The 21,121-nt window shown below is 41.3% G+C and overlaps 4 protein-coding genes across 10 annotated transcripts in view; 2 read left to right on the top strand and 2 right to left on the bottom strand.

The window, feature by feature from the left end:
• Window positions 1-858: 858 nt before the first annotated feature.
• mob1a (MOB kinase activator 1A) lies at window positions 859-7,056 on the bottom strand. The gene is made up of 6 exons (XM_035640273.2): window positions 6,874-7,056; window positions 5,955-6,121; window positions 5,303-5,396; window positions 3,902-4,035; window positions 3,177-3,340; window positions 859-2,840 (listed from the first exon to the last, which is right to left on the bottom strand). Exons 1-6 carry the CDS (start codon window positions 6,885-6,887, stop codon window positions 2,763-2,765), a joined length of 651 nt encoding a protein of 216 aa, XP_035496166.1. The 5' UTR covers window positions 6,888-7,056; the 3' UTR covers window positions 859-2,762.
• Window positions 7,057-8,789: 1,733 nt separating this feature from the next.
• On the top strand, window positions 8,790-12,965 carry mthfd2 (methylenetetrahydrofolate dehydrogenase (NADP+ dependent) 2, methenyltetrahydrofolate cyclohydrolase). Its single transcript, XM_035640127.2, has 8 exons — window positions 8,790-8,961; window positions 10,850-11,034; window positions 11,157-11,279; window positions 11,420-11,572; window positions 11,687-11,794; window positions 11,895-11,987; window positions 12,090-12,215; window positions 12,309-12,965. The coding sequence occupies exons 1-8, from the start codon at window positions 8,882-8,884 to the stop codon at window positions 12,455-12,457; spliced, it is 1,017 nt and encodes a 338-aa protein (XP_035496020.1). The 5' UTR covers window positions 8,790-8,881; the 3' UTR covers window positions 12,458-12,965.
• Window positions 12,966-13,924: 959 nt separating this feature from the next.
• On the top strand, window positions 13,925-16,028 carry arl6ip4 (ADP-ribosylation factor-like 6 interacting protein 4). Its single transcript, XM_035640128.2, has 5 exons — window positions 13,925-14,603; window positions 14,697-15,014; window positions 15,200-15,317; window positions 15,418-15,487; window positions 15,576-16,028. Exons 1-5 carry the CDS (start codon window positions 14,441-14,443, stop codon window positions 15,630-15,632), a joined length of 726 nt encoding a protein of 241 aa, XP_035496021.1. The 5' UTR covers window positions 13,925-14,440; the 3' UTR covers window positions 15,633-16,028.
• Window positions 16,029-16,320: 292 nt separating this feature from the next.
• Window positions 16,321-21,121, bottom strand: part of LOC118314033 (membrane-associated phosphatidylinositol transfer protein 2) — a 38,508-nt gene continuing 33,707 nt past the window's right edge. For all 7 annotated transcript variants that reach the window (XM_035640115.2, XM_035640119.2, XM_035640117.2 and 4 more), the window contains 4 exons: window positions 20,838-20,987; window positions 20,517-20,697; window positions 20,219-20,341; window positions 16,321-19,981 (listed from right to left, as the gene is read on the bottom strand). In XM_035640115.2, coding sequence (XP_035496008.2) covers window positions 19,598-19,981; window positions 20,219-20,341; window positions 20,517-20,697; window positions 20,838-20,987 — 838 coding nt within the window. In that variant the 3' untranslated portion in view covers window positions 16,321-19,597. The remainder of the gene's footprint in view (window positions 19,982-20,218; window positions 20,342-20,516; window positions 20,698-20,837; window positions 20,988-21,121) is intronic.

Here is a 21,121-nt window from a genome sequence, read left to right as displayed (position 1 = left end):
GGTGTTGAGAGTTAAAGCTTGACTGTAAGTCCAAACTCAGGGCGAAATATCACTGCATTTTCTCCAGGGTTGAATTTGATTGGTTGAGACTGAACTGTGCGGTTGTTTGTTGCTTTTACTTTTCGACCCGACATCTACTGTTTAAGAGACCGTATATAAAATGTCCTCGATGATGTGATAAAGTTATTTTAAACTATTATAACTGTCATAGACTGTCAACATACAAGTTTATATCGGTTGTCTTTAATTAAGCCAATCACATATCTGGAATATTTTTCAGCAAATGCTCATCACTTTGAGGTTTGCACTTTCAGATTTACATTCATCAGCACATATGTTCATTTAGTATATAATAAAAATAGAAAGTCTATCTAAAAACTACACAAGACGGTCTTGATGGCATTTTGTTTGCAAAAGGAAACTCACGGATAGTAAGAATCAGTTCTTCACTGTTACTATGTCTGCAGTCTTCCAGACATTCAGTGTACAAACAACTAAATTAAATTCCACACATCGGTGCCGGGGTGGCTGTGACGATTTCCTGTATGTCTTCACCATTCTCACCTAGCTGTCCTGTCAAAATTAAAGGCGGAAAAAGCCCCAAAAAGAATCTAAAAAAAAATTTTCCACAATAATTGTCCTTTACCTGTTTATTGAGTTTTGATCTTCCAATACTATATGATTCTTACTATCCGTGAATTTGGAAGTAGATAAGCAATGTCACACAATTTCATTTTTGTAAGGCACAATTTTGTTCTGATAAAACTGATATTATTTACAGCAAATTTTTATGGACGCAGTGCATACATCCTCGCACCTCCTCCCCGTCAAAATGACAACCCAATGATTGGACCATTATTGCAAATATATAAAACTTTAATTCATTTCAGAGCCCTTGTTTCCTTATTTGAAAAGGTTGCGTCAACAATTTATTTTACAATGTAATATGAAATGTGTAACAAAAAGCAATACATTTCAAAACCGGGACTTGATTGAAAGAAAGGACTAATTGTATATTCAAATAGAATCTGTAAAATGAATCAGTCTTGCAAAATATATATTGATACGCCCATAGATAAGTAACATATGGACATGGATGCTGGCTTGATTTTTTATTTTCCAAGCAAGCAATTTGAGGGCATAAAAGTGGGAAAAATATCACACTTAAATGTTCAAATTGTTGAAGACAACGTAGGGGAACAGCATTTCTTAAAAAGTGTTGAATTATAAGATGAACACTCTACCGCACCTAATCACATTGGTTGGTTCCTGGTGATGCATTACAGTTATCTAACAGCTCTCAGTTGGTTACATGATTGTCTTGATATGACCGATTCTCTTGCTCAAACTTCGCCAAACAGAACATTCATCAGAAATACTAGCTACATGGGTTTTTAAAAAGGATGGCAGTACAAACAGCCCTGCTGTTGTAGCCTGAGTAAAGCAGAGGAAATGACCATGATACATGCACCAAGACGAATAAGGCTTCTGTCAAAAACTACATACATCTCAGGTAACTCATTCTTATCGCTCACAGGTGCAATAGTTATTACATCATTTTCCAATCCAAGGGAAGACATTTGGGGGGGGGAGAGAATTAGTACCAGCATTGAAAGAACAATCATGAAGAGTTCCAGAATTAATGGGCACCACAGAAATGAACTAAAATGACAGTAAAACAAAAAATTCACATTTGACTATTTTTGCTTTATATAGGTTTTCTACCATACTACTCCTTTACAGGGTCATTATACAAGCGTTAAGTGGCTATTAATAACTATCAAATTTAAAATTTCTCTATAAGCACTCTATCTAGCTTTTAACCATTTTAATAAAGAAAATAGCTGAAAAATGTGCAAAAAACAATATTGCATGACCAAATTGAAATGGCTTTAATGCAGTTGGTGGTCGTGTTTTTTGTTGGGCAAGATCAAAGGCATCTCACAATCGTCATCACATGGTCCTGTGGTCGACCAACCCTAAGAGTAAGTCGGAATAATGTTACAATACTATGGGGTCTACAAGTCCAAAACCACTTCCCCATCCAAGTGGCCTCTGACTTTTGGACCCCACTGTACATGGGATATCAGATGTCAGCCAGCTTGTGACAGAGCTATACAATATACAACAGTTAATTTATTGCCTGCCTTCAGGTTAGACTGAAAATACCTTCTACACACTTGTATTGTCATAGATGAAAAATCCTCAAGGCCTGTTACATGTCACTATTTTTCGTGCCATCTTACATGTCCCCCTCCACTGTACACGAAAGACAGACATGTTTAAAAAAAAAAATAATCTAATGTTGGGATATTTGGTCAGTCATTGTAATAACAATTGCTAAAAGTTCACAATAAAAAGAAAATTGCCTCAATAACCAAAAGTTTTTTGGACAATCATAACACTTCTGAAGGAAGAAGATGGATTTCACTTTAAGTTCCAAATGTCCTTGGTCCAATGTAATATTCAGTAGGTTTCCCTTAAGAAAGTCATTAACCACACATTCCTGTTAAAAATGGTTTGTCTACACTACACTATTTATGATCTAGAGTGGCAAAGTGGGAAAATAGGCTCAAAGACAGCAAAAAAGACAACAGAAGGAATAAAAGGAAAAATACAGTACAAACATTGAGGAGATGAAAAGAAGGCACAGATTTTAGGAGTTGAGACTAGACGTCATAGAGGTAGCAGAGGTCACAAAGATGGAAAAAGGAGAAAAGGGAAATTGTTGAAAAAAGGAGATACTGAATGTGGTGAAATGTCTATCTGTCCTTGGATCCAAGCTTCTCAATCAAGTCCTGCAGTGGAGCAAGCTCTCGCCTGTCGATGAGGTTGAACTCCTACAAGACAAGGGGAGAAAAAAACAAAAGCATTTGTAGCTTGAGTGCAACATTTAATTTTTACATTAAAGTACACGTGAATGTGTCCTGGCCATGTTGAAGGAACAAGGACCGCCTACTCAGCTGACCTCCTCTGGCTCGCTACAGCTACATAATTTACTAAAGACATTTTTACACTAGGTGTTAATCATGTAGAGCAGGGGAGTGACATCTGATCACAAGTGGTAAGTCAAGACACACCTGGCGACTCATTTTCCACTTGTGACTGTATCATCTGAATGGGGTCTGAGATACCAAGCAGGGATATAACATCATGTTGTGTTTGGATAATCTCACCTGAACAAAGAAAATGAAATGCTTGAAGGAGGTGTTGAGATGGGCTTCCTCCTGCAGCTGCATCACAGAGTCGAAATGCTGGTGGTAGATGTGAGCGTAAACCCTGAACAGACGCTTCAGGATGGTTTTTGCCACAGACATGAAGTTCTTGGGAAAGGGAACTCCTGTAGTGCAGAAAGAGGTGGAAAATGCTGATGTCAAGAGAAAAGCAGATACTGTTTCAAACATCCACTGAGCCTTTCAGCCATCGCCAGAGCAAGACTCCAGTCCACCTGGTCTTCATGTGAGACACATAATCAGCTGGACTGAAGTCAGGAGACTGAAAATAACATTATGCTGCTTTGCCTTGTCTTTATGTTTAGGATCACTGTCTGTGCTTCACTGTCCTAAAGTGGGCTGTATGTCCTACACTGTCTTGGGTGTGAACACGTACAAACACTTTTTTTGTGACTGCACTCTAAGTGCACAGTTTTGGAGCCTGTATTGACATGTTTGGTGTCTGTTCTGCTCTCTCCATCAGCAAAACATTGTGATCAAGGTAAATACACTGTTGATGGTTATTTTTCAACCTTAGCACCACAGAACGTATTAACAGAAAGGTCTGCTGAAAAATGTGTGGAGATAATAAACCTAAAACCTGCAATCACAAAAAGCTTAAACTGAAACAGTTTGCCAAACTGCTAAATTTTATTTTTTTCTAAAAGTCGGCAAGAATCCAAACTCACCAATCTTGGAGGGGAAAAGTGTCTCATCATCCAGCTGATCCTGCACCCAGGTCATCAGGTAGTCGATGTACTTTGGCGCAGAGCATTTGATAGGTTTCTTGATATTGGTGCCATCTGCCCAGTGATACTCATATCTACGGAAAAATAATTTTGTATTATTTACACATTTCACTACATATGAAAGCTCAACATATAACATATACTCAATTCTACCAACCGTAAGGATATGAAAACTTAATTTGGAAGTAGATAAGCAAAAAAAAAACAGCAATAGGGTGGAAATGCAAAAATGGTCTACATTCATATTGTTTCTGGTAACTATGTTAACAGGAAGTACACCCCAGTGTCTTCCTCCTGATTAGAAACTGTAGATAGTCTTGGCAGTAGAGAGGATAGAGGAAGTGCCAGATCTAAAATCTAACTAAACAGCTTCTACAGAGAACACATGCAAAGTCAAATTCCTGTTTCCTCATGTGACATTAAGATGATGTAATTCAATTTCATTTATTTTAACTATCTCAACCATTAATACATGTACATGGCTTGGCTCTTTATACACATTGTTTCCAAATGACTCATTAATAAACAGACATGAGGTCATTTATTCATGATAGATCCTTGATTTATGACATGTTCCTGCACTGTCTCTAAAAGTGTTGGAAGATTCCTTTAATAACAGGTGTTTTTTATGAAGTTCTGTATCACTGAGCTGTTGAACCACACATTTGATTATTGGGGTTTTTTGGACTGTTATGCTCATAATCTTCTCTAAAGTAGATGAGCTTCGTGAATCATGAGACACAGCTCGTGTCTCAGTCGACCCCCTGTGAAGTTCCTCCTTTCCTACAATAAGGTAAAAGTCAGCTTTTGAGCTGCTCACACAACTAAGCAACAAAGCTAGTTTTCAAAACATCATGTTACAAGTTACAATACCTATTTAAAGAAATATATCTCTCTAGCATCAATTTTATCTCAGAAAACTAGCTATAAAACAGAAATGTAGAAACTGTAAAAACAGAAAAAGCATCAGAAAAGTATCAGATTATAAGAGTTTAAGAAAGGATTTTGTGCTTTATATTCACATTTGACTAATACCATTTATTAAATTTGTTCTCACTGTCATATAAATCTTTTAGTTTTTCTAGTGGAAAAAAAATCTGTGGTCACAATAGGCCTTTTCACAGTAGACATGTTGACTTGTCACAGTAAGCACTGTGCTTCTAATAACATTAAAGGGTGGTGCTGTTCTATTTAAGTGTCCCTGTAAACCATGACCGCGTGACAGCAAACCAGCAAGAAAAACACCAATATATTTAATAGCTTTTCCTACGTTGCCATGTCAAAAAGGCCTATTATAAGCCCTGTACTCAAAAAGAAACTGCATCTCAACAAGGACAATACCTTGGTCCAGCAGACATCACAGAGCAGCTGGTCTCAGTGCAGAACTCGGTGATGGTGCCGTACAGCATGTTGATCTGGTTGAAGAAGTCCACCGCTGAAAAAAATGTAAATTGTTTAGTTTTTTTGTTATCTAGAATTTAGATGCTAATACTACAACAGTTAACAATCTGCATTATCTACAGCCATATAAGTTTATATTCAACCAGACATTAAGAAGTTTTTCCACCCCAATTTATATATGAATAGTATCCCGAAGAACTGCTAGCGTGAATAAAAACATTTTTTTGCATATATTAAAAACAGTATATGCTACATTTTAACATATCCTCCATTTCTTTGTATCCTAAAAGTATTTCATTCTTGTGTTTATTGAAATCATATATATAGAAAAAAAAAACATATTTTCAGTGCACTGACCCTTACTTTTGTTTTTTTAATAATTGTGCGGCTGCCAGTGCTGCTAACTTTGTGAACAATCCAAAGGCTCCAATGGATAATTTACCAATTTCTCACCCGTGTGACTTTGTGAGACCCAACCTCTCCCCTCATACCACTAATTGATGCAAAGGCTCATCTTAACATTGGCCATGGGCACAAATCTGAAACTGTGTTCTCTGTGCGTGAAGTGGGTTCCCTCTAGTCATCCACTCACTGTTGACAGCGATCCACTCGTTCAGATCCTCTCCCTCCGGCAGCATGACAGCCTGCCTCAGGTTGCCACTGCCCAGCGTTGCCTCTGCGTGTTTCAGCAGCTCATACTGGTGGGAGCCCTCTGGGATGTTCTTCTTGGGCTTGAAGGTCTTAGATGAGCGACTGCCACTGACAAAAGTAAAAGGAACAGACGTTTGAGGAGCTAAGCGATCTGTCTGTACATAAAGCAAGAGCAGATGCCCCACGTGGGCCTTCGCATGAGAGGATCCTTCCTGTCTGGTTAGTGCACTCGGCAGCTCCAGGAAGACTTCATGAGGGTCGTCCATGGACATGGTGCTGGGCTGCCACGTTCGTCCAGCCATTGTTCAAGACTTGTGGCTTGACCGATTTGAAACGTGACAAAAGCATAACTGTCAAATTTGAAGACAACAATTTGAGGCAACAGACAGGGAAGACGGTGTCACAGTGACACTGTCAACAACGCAACCTCTCACGACGCGGCTCTACAATTAGGCTGATTCAACACAGGTGTTGATCATGACTGGCGTCGTCACATGTGCTCATATCCGAGCAAAGACGGCTTATATAAGCAGAGTGGGCAAACCAACGGACTGGTGGCGTCAACGTCCCGGCTAGCCCAGTTAGCACGTTACTGAACTACTTCAAAAAGTTATGGTCGGCCGGTGCTGGAGAGACAAACACCGACACACTTCACAGATTGAGTTGCGACGACGACTTAGAACCGGAAGAGAGCAACTGTCGTTAAAGTCGAAGTCACAAGTGTTCGTCAGCCGGCTGGTTCTCTGTGACGGCGTCTTGTTTTAATGTGAACTTCCCCTGGTGGAAGTTCGCAGAGGCGAAGCTAACGTTCACCGCGAGCTGCGGCGGCGACTTGTCGAACGACAGCTCACTCTACTCACAACAGGAAGCTCATCCTGGCGAAGCGGTCGGTAGAGAGTTCTCTGGTCACAACTTCTGCTGAACAGACCGTGTGTTTTTATAATTACACCCCCGCGAGTCACCGGTCGGCGCTGCCTGCTAACAGCAACGTTGATGCTAACGAACTGCTGCACCCACAGCGGCTCTTCCTCTATCGGCTCAGTGAGCTGCGGCTCGGCCGGGACACTGTCGCCCCCTCGCGGCTGCGTGCAGCACTACCACTCCCCAAGTACATGTCCACCGAGCGACCTTACACTTATGTGTCCATCGATACACTTCACATTCTCCACTGTTGAGTTAACCTCATGTAATAAACTCAGAACCTCACGGGCCCTGATGTTTTCCAAGGCCTAAATGTCCAGTTCTGTGCATAACGTTTAGGCTCTGAAAATAAAACAATTGCCTTGAATAGTTTTTTTATTTATCTGTAACTTCATATAAAGTGCGTTCAAGAAAACCTAAATTAGATCAACATTTGGTGTGGCCACCCTTTGCCTTTAAAACAGCACCTATTCCTCTGAAGCACAGTTACACTTTCAAGACACAGAACAACATGGAGGTTGTTCTATTTGCCTCAGCTCTTCTGTGGATTAAGTCTGTCTCATCGTCTCCTGTCTCTTCACGTGATCCCGTGACAGGCTTCACCATGTTGATAAAAAGGCCCCGAGGGGGCCACACCATCTGCCCCCCGAGATAAGGCTCTGACTGCTTCGGGTTGTTGTCGTTCATATTCATATTGTGTAGCTGATAAGAACCTAAGCAAATCTATAAAAAAAAAAACTTCATACAAATTAACCGGGCTGCCAAAGCGAGTAATTCTACTTTTAGACCCAGACCTCCATGGTTCACAGTGGATTTATCCATTTTTCATAATTTCATAACTTGCATACTTGTTATGTAATTTGCTCAACTACACTACATCAATCAATGCAGGCCCTACAGTCTTCAATAAGGTTGCAGCCCTGTTGTGTAGAGAAGTTATTTGTAAAAATAATAATAATAATAATAATAATAATAAACAATTAACTAATTATCTAATTTGTATTGTGTTTATTCTGATTGCCAAAAACTAATTGACAAACATTGAAACTATAGGGTTGGGTATATTTTAGTGTGTGGTATGATCACCTGTATGTTTGGGAATTTGACGGGACAAATGGCATCAGTATGTAACTCAGCAGTGTATCTTTTGCCACCCTGCAAGTTAGGCCGAACGGGTTATTCTGACTATGTCACTCATCATACTCAACATTTTCTCAAGTGCCCAATAGAAGTACAATTTTGTATTGCAAGTATTACAATTTGTCATACTACCCAACACTTGCTCCACTACAGCCCAGAGGGAAATATTGTACTTGTCCATGTAGTACTGTGCAGTCTATTTAATACGGAGGAGAGCTAGGGCCACACTCAAAAATATATTTGAGAACTGACCTTCTCAAAATTCTGACTTTATTCTCAGAATTCTGAGTTTAAAGTAAAAACTAAAATTTCATTTCAACTCATTTTTCATGTGTGGCCCTAATCCTCTATAATTTGCTGACGATATTTCTGTTTATTCATGTAAATGTTCAACACAAGAAGTAATGGAGTATTAAAAAATGTGTTATTACTATTTTATCTTATGTAAAAGTGGAATAATTCCTTGTAGAATGTTTCGGTATACGAAGCATCCGGTTTACCGATATGTGCTGTTCTTAATTCTGACGCGAAAGCCAATATCAAACAATTTTTTGACTCAACGTGTGTCACTGCGGAACTTCCAGGTCATCTCAGTGGAACCTTGTTGAGAGTTGATAAGCGTGACGCAGGCGCCGCGCGCACGGGAGGGGGCGGGGCGGGGGAGAGGAGGGGGCGGGGCGGGGGGGAGTGGTTTAAAAAGGTCGCGACTCGCGCCTCTCGGCCACAGACGTCGCTCTGTCAGCCCGGGCTCCGCTGTTCCTGCTCCTCCACCTCCACCGTGGTGTCCTCCTCGCCCAGACGAACAGAATGGCAGCCCTCAGGAGCCTCAGAAAGCTGTGCCAGCACTCCCAGCATCACGCCTGTAAACTGCACACGTCCGCCGCGAGGTGAGTGCGACCAGCGGCTCTCCGATCTCACCTCGTCCCGTTTCATTGGGGTGGATTTCATATCACTCCCACCACATGCTCGTCGCTGTTCTTTCCACGACGGATATACATGTATATGTTGTTGTGTTTCTTGTGATGAATTCTATATTCCCTACAGTTATTTATTGGCTAATATCGCGTATATATCGATATGTTCGCGCGTTGTATTATGGAGGTTTACACGATTCGTCTCGTGAGTAATGACTGCAGTTGTCCATCTGTTGGCGGGCCCCTAGCGGCACGCCGGTAGCACTGCAGCGGTAGGGTGGCTGATGAAATCGTCCTCATTGCTTGCACCCTGTGGCTGGAGGAGCCAGGTTTCAACTGGAGATCGAGGTGCTGATCAGCACACAGAGAGGGGGGGGGGCGGGGCCAAAGCATTTTGCATTATGGCCATTATGTTTTGGCTGATATTAGACCACTTAAAGTGATAGGGAAAAAAGAAATGAATGATGTTGATGTCTGTCTGTGGCATGCCGTGCAGGTATTTATTGGAAACGTGCGGAGCGAAGCATGACTGATACACGTAATGAGTTAATGTCTTCAAAACCCAAACCTCGTGTGGTCCCTGCACATGATCTGCAGCTGCAGAGTCATATGATGGATCATTTAAAAGCATTTATAAGTTTGACTTGATGGCCTGTTTTTTTTTGTTTTTTAATGCATACAAGAACAAGTAACCTACAAAAAAAGACAACCACTTCCCTCTGAGGTGGCTCTCTTTTAACATGGATATGTGGCCATACATCTGAAAAGTGAGGTTTTCTCCTCAGCAGACCAGCTTTGCATTTAAATTCATATGAGGTTAAAGATCAGTTTGCTGCTCTATTATCCCGACACATTTTCTCTGGGACCTGATACACTAGCCTCATGGCCTCACCCCATTTTTTCCCCCAAATATGTGCTAGTTTTCTATAGTTTTGTATAATCCGTTATGAAAAGGGTCGTTACATCACTGCTCTTGGCTCATTACTCTTCAGTTGTTAACTACTGCTCTGTTTGTTGTTACATAATGGAAAACCTTCCTGGCACCCATGTTTGGACAAGGCAGGGCTGCAGGTTAACCCTGTCTGAGTCACATTTGCGAAAAAATACTGTAAACCAATTTTAACCATTTAACCACTGCTGACTGTACATGAAAAACTGCTCTTGTTTTTTAATCTAGTTTACACCAACCCTAGGACGGAATATACTGTAATATTACAGTACACCTGCTAATAAAACATATGACTCAGTCAGGTGGATAGATTCAGGCGCTAAGGATAGAATTAGTTCTTGCCAAGGGTGGATGGTAGAGATACATTACAGGTTTCTGGTGACAAAAACCCTTTTCAATAAGCATGTGCAGCTGACAGGCATGTCCTTAATCTTTCAGGTGCCAGTTTCGAGAGCAAATGCGGCCCCTAAAAATATAAAAGAAAGCAGAAATTTAGGGATTTAAGTACTGTTTTGAATCAATTATGGTATATTTTCTGGCTTCCATTTGAATGCATTTTGCAATGTAAGTTATCTAAACTGTTCCTTTATTAAAAACTGTTCCTTGTTTGTTTATGGTTTTTTTTTTTTAAATCACTGATCATATCAATGGGGAAATCTTCAAGTAAAACGAAAATTTGTGCCTGTCATTTATGATCACTTTTGACATTTTGTACATTAAACAAGCTGTTGCTTCATTGGAAAAATAATCAATAGTAAAGAAAGTACATTAGTATCAGTTCTAGATTGAGAATGACAAATTGACCCCCTATGTCTTTGTTGAAAAAAACAGCAGAACCACCGCTTGTTAATACTGTATGTCAATTTTGGATTATCCCTCTGACCCCAGTGTTTTTTCATTACCAACTCTCAGGCAGGCGGCAGTGGTCATCTCAGGGAAGAAGCTGGCATGGCAGATTCGAGAGGAGGCCCGGGCAGATGTGGAGAAATGGGTTATAGCCGGCCACAAGAGACCCCATCTGAGTGTGGTCCTTGTTGGAGACAACCCAGCCAGTCACTCTTACGTCCTGAACAAGACTCGTGCTGCAGCTGATGTCGGTAAGTGGGAAAACAGGCACAGCCCCTGTATATGTAAACACAAAGCTTCTACGTTAAATCACAAAAGAAACAAATGCCCCCATGTGTTTTGATTTGTTTTTTCTAATTTCAACCGCCCACAGGAATTTCAAGTGAAACGATTCTCAAGCATTCAGACATCAGTGAGGAGGAGTTATTGGACCTGATCTACAAACTCAACACAGACCACCGTGTGGATGGCCTGCTGGTCCAACTGCCTCTGCCAGGTACAGAGAAACTGGAACAGTGGGATGGAAAGACTCACTACTCAAGTTGTAGGGCATCATGTCTGTGGAGAGGCTGATTTATATCATTAACAATGACAAACCTGTTGTCCTGACTGTAACTTGAATTTCTTTTGTGACAGACCACATTGATGAGCGTGCAATCTGTAATGCAGTTTCCCCTACCAAGGATGTGGATGGCTTCCATGTAGTCAATGTGGGTCGCATGTGTCTGGATCAGTCGGCCATGCTTCCCGCCACTCCCTGGGGAGTCATGGAAATTATCAAACGCACAGGTAATTGAAGATAACACGTACTACCTCAAAAGGCTGAATTGCTGGAAAAACAAACTTTCTAAACTAACTTAAGTCCTATCTAAATCTAAAACAATCTAAATTTGCGTCTTTCAGGTATTCCTACTCTTGGGAAGAATGTCGTGGTGGCAGGGCGCTCCAAGAACGTCGGCATGCCCATCGCAATGTTACTGCATACAGACGGCCGTCACGAGAGACCCGGAGGTAGGTCATGGTGTATGTGTGGGATTCTGTCTATGACAATGTGATATGTATGAGTAGAAACAGTTAAAATTATACATACTAAGCCTTTGCTCTCTTGCAGGTGATGCCACGGTCACAATATCTCACCGATACACTCCAAAGGAGCAACTCCGCCATCACACTAAAATTGCTGATATTGTTGTCGCTGCTGCAGGTTAGTGACCCTGTTTGTCTGCCCTATATGACTGTGGCTGACCTCTTTGTGTAGATTGGATTGTTCATGTGGTCTAACTCTGCTGTCTTGCTCAACTATCAGGAATTCCAAACCTCATTACTGCGGACATGATCAAAGAGGGAGCAGCGGTGATTGATGTTGGAATAAACAGAGTGCAGGACCCAGTCACTGGAAAGAACAGACTAGTTGGAGATGTGGATTTTGAAGGTAGGGCTGGACAGAGAACATGGTCATATTTCTGCAGGGAATTGCTTTGCTGTCTCGTGTCTGTAAGGTCTTTCTCTTTCTGTCCATATTCAGGCGTGAGACAAAAGGCGGGCTTCATCACTCCAGTACCTGGAGGTGTGGGACCCATGACTGTGGCGATGCTCATGAAAAACACTATCAAAGCAGCTAAGAACGTTTTGCTGTATCCGCCAGAGAGGATCCGCATGGCGGCTGCGTCCTAATGAGCTGGAGCGAATTTCAGCAGCAGTGACACATTCCACCCACTCCAACACTACCATCCCCCCTCGTTTTTTATTGGGGCACTGCAACAAGCTCCCCTTGCACAAGGACTGGGAAGATGATAGCTTTAAGGCTCTGCTTCTGCTGACATCTTAAACCACTCCTAACTTCAAGTCCATGTTTAGACTGTTACATTGACTCATGCTGCTGAATGTTTATGTAACAGGATTTTCTGTATTTATCATGTGCCATGTATTTGGGAATTTTAAATAATCTTGAAAGATTATTATATTTATTGCTACAGTGGCATCATATTTAAACATGAAAGGAGACTGGTTACAGTATTTCAATGAAAAGAAAGATCAGAGCATTTTTAGTTAAGTTATGAATCAAAAGTAACAAAGGGCTAACATCATCAGGAACAAGTGTGTTTATCAATTTACAAGCTTTAAAGATTCACAATTGCCTTTGTAAAAACTTTGAAATAAAGGATATGAATATGTTCTCACATTGACGTTTACGATTGCACACGAAAAGTTTCTCCTTGTCTTCTTATGAAGTGATCGTGATTCAGAATCATTATTAGACTTAGTCCTAATATACCTCCAGCATTATGTAACTGGCATGACATATTTATAATTATATTATATTGCCAAATATAAGTAAAGTTTATTTAATATAGCACCTTTCACAGACCAGGTCACAAACCAATAGGTTCAAATGCGCAATCAATCACCTTTAGTTTTTAATCGTGTGCGGGGGACAGTAAGTGAGTCCTGGTCGGAGGACCTAAGTGACCTGCTGGTGGTGTAGGGTAGCAATAGGTCAGCGACGTATTTAGGGGTTGCTCTGTAAGTTAAAACAAGGACCTTAAAATTAATTCTGAATTGAATTGGAAGCCAGTGTAGAGAAAATAGAATGAGTGTGATGAGTCAGTTTGCTGGATCCAGTCAGGAGCCTTGCAGCAGCATTCTGGACCATTTGTAAGAGGGCAAGAGATGATTTGCTGAGGGAAGTGAAAAGGGAATTGCAGTAATCGAGATTTTGGATGAAATAAATGCATGATTGATCATTTCTAGTTCAAGTTTTGATATGATACGGGTGAGTTTTGCAATGTTTCTCAAATGAAATAGACAAGAATTGGTTAGGGATCTGATATGTTGCTATAGCTGATCAAAAATAAAACCAAGTTTACGGAGAGTGGATTTTTTTGGGCTGGAGAAAGGGACCCAATACACTGAGATCTTGGAAGTGATGTAGTCAGGACCCTAATGAGGACCTCGGTTTTATCTGCATTCAGCTGTAAATAATTGTCAGACAAAAATACAGAAGATGCACTTTGAGAAATGTTGCCGGTCCAATCGCAACCGATCGATCTGATAATGGGCGTGGTTTATCCCATGACACAGAGAGAAGCGACTTTTGTAAACAACCAAGGCTGCAGCTGGTGAAGGAGCATTTGACTAAAAGTACCCGATATTTTCAAATTTCATGAACGGCAACGCTCGTTCGCAGACGTTGTGGAATCGTCATCACAGACATCTGCTCTTTGCTGTAGTTCTGTTGACATCGTCGCGTCGCTCAACAGACGTCACACGATGCGTCTGACGCCAACGGAAGAAATATAAGTCGAGCTCACTTTTGTAAACGGAAAAAAAGCCGAACTTTCGAACATTTAGACAAATAAGTGACTCAAATTGTTTTACGTAAATTCATTGACTTTTATTTGTATTTCGCACGTATACACAGGTTTATCGCTGCTTTCTTTTGGATAAAAGATCGGAGTAATTCTTCCAAATCAGCACATTCGCGCTCAAGTAGGAACTAGGAACCTTAATGATGAACTCCCCGTCGCTGACGGAAGGAAATTGAAGACGAACCTACTTCTGTAAACGGGAAGCGACGAACTTCCATGGCTGCTGGGACGCCGTCGCTGCTTTTCATTAGTTCGAGTGCAGGTTTCCCTTCGTGTCGTTTCTCTGGCGATGGGTCGCAGCAGATCGCCCGACAGAGCCGACAGAGATAAGAAGAAGAAGAAACGGAGACGGTCCTCCTCTTCTTCAACATCCTCGTCGTCTCCGTCGTCGTCTTCGTCCAACAGCAGGGCTCGGAGCAGGTCGTCAAAGAAAGGGGCTCACAAGGACCAAGGTCTGCACTTCACACGAGCATCCTGTGTCAGCAGCGACATTGTCATTATCAGAAAAACAAAACCCTGTTGAAATGTCTCCGCTTGTCCCTCAGATGTGAAAACTCAGAGAAAGAAGCGCAGAAGAAACTCCTCGTCCTCCTCCTCCTCTTCATCGTCCTCTTCCTCCTCATCGAGTGACGAGAAGACAAAGAGGAAGAAGAGCAAAGGTAAGAAGAAGAAGCTGAAGAAGAAAAAGGCGAAGGCGAAGAAACAGAGGAAAAAGGAGAAGAAGAGGAAAGAGAAGCTGAAGAAGGAGACGAAGGAGAAGAAGAGAGCGGAGGGACTGTCGACCACCACCCCTCCAGCAGAGAAACCTCCGCCTTTCCTGGACGTGTGGCAGAGTGACGAGGGGGCGGTGGAGCTCGGACCTGGTGGGACATAATGTTACTTTACACTGGGTTTTAAAGGGGCGGACTGTAAATGTAAACTTTTGTATATATATAATATTTCAGATGGCTGAAAATGTTGAACCATCTGTCAGCTAATTTGAAAAAAGTTGTCTGCCTTTCCCATAAGGATATCTGTTGATTTCATCGAGTTTCATCTCCCTCTGCAGTGATGACAGATGAGCAGAAGGCCCGGCTCTCCACCAAGAGGCCCCTCACCAAGGAGGAGTACGAGGCCCGGCAAAGTGTGATCCGCAGGGTGGTGGACCACGAAACAGGACGGACCAGGTAAGACGGAGCTATGGCGAGCGTTCTACAATCCATAACAGAGAATACTGAAGTAAGAGTCCACCGGCTCGTTTGTTTTGTCTCTCTGCTTTCCTCTTAGACTGGTGCGAGGAGAGGGAGAGATCATAGAGGAGATGGTCAGCAAAGAAAAACACAAAGAGATCAACAAGGTAAAAGAAACAATGAGCTGTAACTTTGTGAAATGAACACCACAACATTACCTCGTACCTAACGGTGAACAATCCGTTCATTCCACAGCAAGCCACCAAGGGCGACGGGAACGCCTTCCAGAGGAAGCTGGGAGTCAACAGGTAGAGGAGGCAGTCGTTTCCTTCACGGAAATCAAACCACCTTCCTCAAGAAGAGGTTGCCCACACTGCTGATACTGACAGTTCTACGAAGAACACATTTTCAGAAAATCTATGGATTGTGTATTTGGTTCACATTTTATATGAAAGTTTTGTCTGTGATTGAAGTGTGCAGTTGTGAATGGCCTAAATAACACGCACATAGTTTACTGTTGATGTACACGGAGTTCAAAGTTCAAAGTCTTGATCTACTATTGATTTGCCTTTTTTAAGTTTCTGCTGATCACAAGAGAAACAGATGAGTTATTTGAATTTAAATGTCCATGTTTAAAACATTTCATTGAGTAAATGTAAGTAACAATCAATCTTGAATAAATTCCAGACTCAGGGTTTTTGATATTGAGGCGACATGACTGCATTCAAATGATTTCTGCATTTTAAATCGGCTAATTTATAAAAATGTTGTGCAAACCTTTTTTGTAATTCCACTACGTATTCTACATCCACTCGAAATCTTATCACCTTTAAATCTCAGACTTTGGCTCTCTGGATGCAGTGAATCTGCATTTGTGTCAACTGATCCAATAAAATTAAATAGTTTTCGTTTACGACAAATAATTCTGTTATTAAAATCAAGCTGAACCATGTTCTTGAGGATCATTAATATTCTGATTGTGGGAAAAGAAAGGGCCAAATAACTTAGTCGTTCTTTATATGATCTTTACACACTGTACATAAAAACACAAGGGAATGGATAAAATGCAATTATCCAAAACCTACAAGATACACAACCTGTACAATGAAAATATTTCCTAAGCTTAATTTACCAAGGTATGTTGTGTGTATATTGTGAATGTGAACTGGTGATAAAACAACTGTGGCATTGCGTTACCCGGGGGGAGAGCTTGAGACAGCGATGGGTTGCCTAATGTTGGTAAATCATATCTCAAAACGTTTCTCCTTTTTACACTTCCTTTAACGTGAAGCAAACCACAGTCTTTCAAGAAAATATGACCTTTTCCTATTTGTCTAAAGTCAGTTTGGGCGTCCATTCTTGGCCTCGCAACACAATGGTTGATGTAAGGCAGAAAAGGGAAATGTAAGGCCTCTGGTAAAGTGTGTCAGTAGCAGAATCGAAGCGAGTGTCTGCCCAGAGGTATCCAAACTCCACAGATGACCGCACCGCTTTGTCTTTACATTCTCTGGATTTTTTAATATCCAGGCAATTCGGATCTCTGAGGAAGGGACTATGGTTCAGTAGTTGCCAACTTTACACGAGTGCACGTTTTCCAGCATTGCCTGTTCTTTTTTTCCTAATCACTATGAATGTACAAACGGCCATTATTTTAAATAGCAGCTTCTCTAAGACCTGTTTATATGGCTTCAAACCTAATCTTGAGTCAGAATGCAGAGGGACAGTAGTGCAGTATGAACTACATCATTCACCAGGATCGAAGAGACAGTCTGAGTTAGGGAGGTTACAGGTAATTTAGCACGAGGATGTTCACTCAGTCGTCTGATATTTGATCTACACTCACTGACGTGGATGAAATATTAGAAACTCCTCTCAGTATAACAACACAACAGCACCATGAACTGTAGTACCTAAAATGACTTTTCACTTGAATCGACACTCATATCTCACAAATATTACGACCTTTATAAAAGTAAGTGTTGCAGGGCTGTCGTGTGCATTATTTTTTAGCTAGGTAAGTGTTGATTGATTTAGGTCACTCGTACAGTAAATGGCATGTGGGCTAATCTAGACACCCATGTGCTGAAAAGGACAAAACATCTCAACATAATTAAAGACTGCGCATGTGTCCCCACAAGTATAAACCTACTGTAATATGTCTCCCATACCATTATCAGATCAGTGGAACTTGTGTGAAATATCTCTACCTTGTAAAAGGGACTCGCATGTGTATTTGTGTCGCGCCGAGACACGTTGAGCTAATCTGCAATTTGATGTCTGTAGAATATGTGCCTGTTCACCTGATTGTCATTGCACTGTGACATGTCTTCAACACAGTCTGTTTGATCTGGTGGTCTGGTTGAGTAATATTGCAAGTTTCCCCCCACACTTGAGCCCACATTGGTCCACTGCATTCAGCTCTGTACATATTAGAGGGACAAATAAACATCTGTTGAATGAATAAGAGAGAAATTAAATGGCCTCTACAGATTAAAGTAAAACTTAGCTCTGGGTTCCGACTTCTGACAGCATTTTGTACAGAATTTACACTTTGCAGATTTTTTCTTCCTCTCACGGCGCAGCAGAGCAGAGAAAGAAACCTTAACCGAGGGAGGATTATCTATGAGCACATTCAGCGCCTCATTTACAGCTCAGGGATAACCAGAGGGAAGCCATATCCCAAATTTCCAAAATAGATAATAACAAACATACTATATATATCTATATAGATATAGATATATCGATATATCTATATCTATATATCTATCTATCTATATATATATATGACACAATGTAGCAGTTATGTTGATACAATTCTGGTGATCTGCAAGATAAAATAATAAAAATACAATACTGTGCCAGGCAAAGACCTCTCTGAGTTTTGGCCGCTGCAACTGAAGATTGAAAAAAGAAAAAAAAGGAAAAAAAAAAGACAACATAGCTAAAGTAATCTTAAAACACATTTTGTTCACATAATCAATACAATTTAAAGAATCTATAATCATAAATAACAATAATTATCATCGTAAATCAATAGAGTGTATCCTTAATGAGGCAGTGTTAACCCCCATAGGAAAGAAGACACTTGAAACTGGTCTTCAGTGGACCAGATACCAGATCTGCACTATAATATAACAATTTTGTACAAGCCTTGTTAAGGCAATCGACTACATACTTACACAATGTTTTCCATTTTTACACAGGACACGCTCACCGTTTCCTCTCTGTCCATGTACAGTATTTTATTCCATACTGTTTGCTTTGGCACATCAACCGTAGGGTAGAGGGACTTTTCCCTATAGTGGAGTCGTACTTTAGGTTTTTGGAAGGTGCAGCTGCGCAGTCTGGTGCGGTTTGGGGAAATGCTATAAAAACCCATGAACAGTTTCAGCTGCAACCATATTTAAAGGGGTAATTTTCGCAGTTTGCTTCATGTGGTTTTTTGGACGACTCCTTTGTGTGAGGGACAACTAGAAAACCAGCAAAACTGGACTGTATGGTTCGGTGAAACATCGTTTAGTCATTGGTGTTCGTAATTGCTTTACATATATTGCAAGACGTAGCAGCTCAAATAATATCTATTTGGCTTTTAAATCACCATACTGACAACAATTTTCATACATACATGACAACAATTTTCTTCAAGAAGTTCTGACAAAGATTCATTGGGCCTCAATGATTGTTTTGTGCGGTCAAACCCAGAAAAGAAACAGACTCAGTCCAGTTTGACCTGATTCTCAGCTACCCTCTCAGACTATAACATTTCCCAAACAATTTTTTTCGCAAAAGTCTTTCTCTATAGTAATTGTTGTGCTTACAGTGTCGTATCAGAACGTGAACCAGACACAAGCCTGGGGTTCTTTTTTATGTGTAACCACCTCAAGTCCAAAGGCCTGTTGCAGGAGGAAACCGGCCTTGTATTCAAAACCGATACATCTTTACTAAACAGTAGAAACAGTCTGGATTCCTACAATAATAGCTATGCCTGCTTGTGTGCATGTTCCTTCTTCGGAAAGATGCTTCTTGAAATGCCTGTAGAGTTGTTTAGGTGTGATTTATAGTAAATATAGCCTAAGTTTCTGTCCATAAGTGTGACTTGCGTTAGTTTTATAAAGAGTGGTTCGTAGCACCTATGGTTTTCCTTGTGATAATTATCCATTTGTTGCAAGACAACTGTTTTCCGCTCTTTCTTTTAATCCTCACGTCAGGTGTCTCCTCCTCAGCACTGTATCTATAAGTCACTCTCCCAACAGTACTCTCATATTGTCCATCTAATCTCATTTTGGGCTGAGAAGTCCTGGTTCTAACTTGGTGCTGCTGCTGCGGCCCCAGCAGGTCGCTGTGATGCTCATGCTGCGCTGGGTCGCTCCCTGACTGTGGCTGTGAGTGCGCTCCATTCGCTCCCGCTCCAGCCGCTCGCTGTCTGATTGGCTCTGCGTGCGCTCGGGTCTGTTGTGGATGCTACCCGTCGGGGACGTGGGGGCTGGCTGGGCGGAGATGGTGCGAAGCAGGTGGTTCCTCTTCCGCAGGAAGTCACTGTTCGCGCCCAAACCGAAGCTGCCTTTACGTAGCACCATGCGTGCACTGCTGGACTTGACTGGCCGAGAGCGGTGGTTGTATTCCAGCTGAGACAAATGAGCTGCGTAGCCCTCTGTGATGAACTGTGTAGAGGATCAGGGCAGAAACATACTGTCAACTGGGAAGAACCACAACATTTATTTACTTCCTCATTAAATGACTTCACAGGATTTATGTAAATTTATATGAATTATCTGCATGAGTGGCAGTATTATTACAGAACATAAAGCTTTGGGTATTTATCTTAGCATTCTTGAAATGTGACTATTTATTTAGTAAGAGCTTTTCCCATGCTGTGCATAAAAATGATCAAATGGTACCTGGCACTGCATCTTCTTAGAGGGCCTGCCGACAATGTATATTTGGGAGGGAGGGAGGCCAATGGAGGTGTAGACCGAGATGTCTTTGGTTGATCCGTAGCCGGCCAAAATCTTCATCTGAGCCTGGAATCAGTCAAATGAAGAAAATAACTTTCTTATAACAACTGGGGAAATATTATGTAAGCATTGTTGTTTTAGTTTTCACCAGAAAAAGTGTATTCTTTATTCCAGAAAGATCAGGACAACGCATGAACAAACTACAGTTCTTATAAAAGTCTTCCCCGCCTGGAAGTCTGACCTCGGTCAAAGCCTTGAGGAAATTGGCCTTGTGTCTGAGTGGGTCATGGACCAGGCCGTCACAGAAGGAGACAATGCCGTGAGGGAAGTTGTGTTGAGACAACCAAGCCACTACCCGCTGCTTCTGCATGTCTGGACGTCCTGTTACATAGATGATCAAAAAGCCCAAATCCTGCCAGTGCCTAAAAAGAAAAAGAAAAAGAAGAGCAACAGGTGAATATAGTAAGACACTAATTTCAACAGCAGATGTTTATGTACTTCAATGTGACAGAAACTCTTGTTTCAAACCCAAGAAGACAGAGGAAGAAGAGCAGCCAAATACCTGACAACGTCCACAGCTCCTGCCCGCACTTTGGGGTCACTGCCCATGATCGACACACTGGCAGCGAAAGACCCGTCAATACTGAATACCACAAACTCTGTGCCGCGCGGAATAACTGTCAGGTAGCTGTCTGCAAAGGTGTGGTCACCCCTGGGGAACACCAGAGAGTAAGACAATGGAGAGAGACAGAGATTAAAAAAATAAAATAAAAAGATGTTGAATTTTCATATAATAAAGCTTAATTCAATACATTAACACACACAATAGGGTTGGGGAAATGAAAA

The sequence above is a fragment of the Scophthalmus maximus genome, chromosome 19 (assembly GCF_022379125.1).
Source record: "Scophthalmus maximus strain ysfricsl-2021 chromosome 19, ASM2237912v1, whole genome shotgun sequence".
Classification (NCBI taxonomy): Eukaryota; Metazoa; Chordata; class Actinopteri; order Pleuronectiformes; family Scophthalmidae; genus Scophthalmus; species Scophthalmus maximus.
The sequence above is the reverse complement of the archived record's forward strand: the minus strand, read 5'-3'. Positions and strand labels throughout refer to the sequence as shown.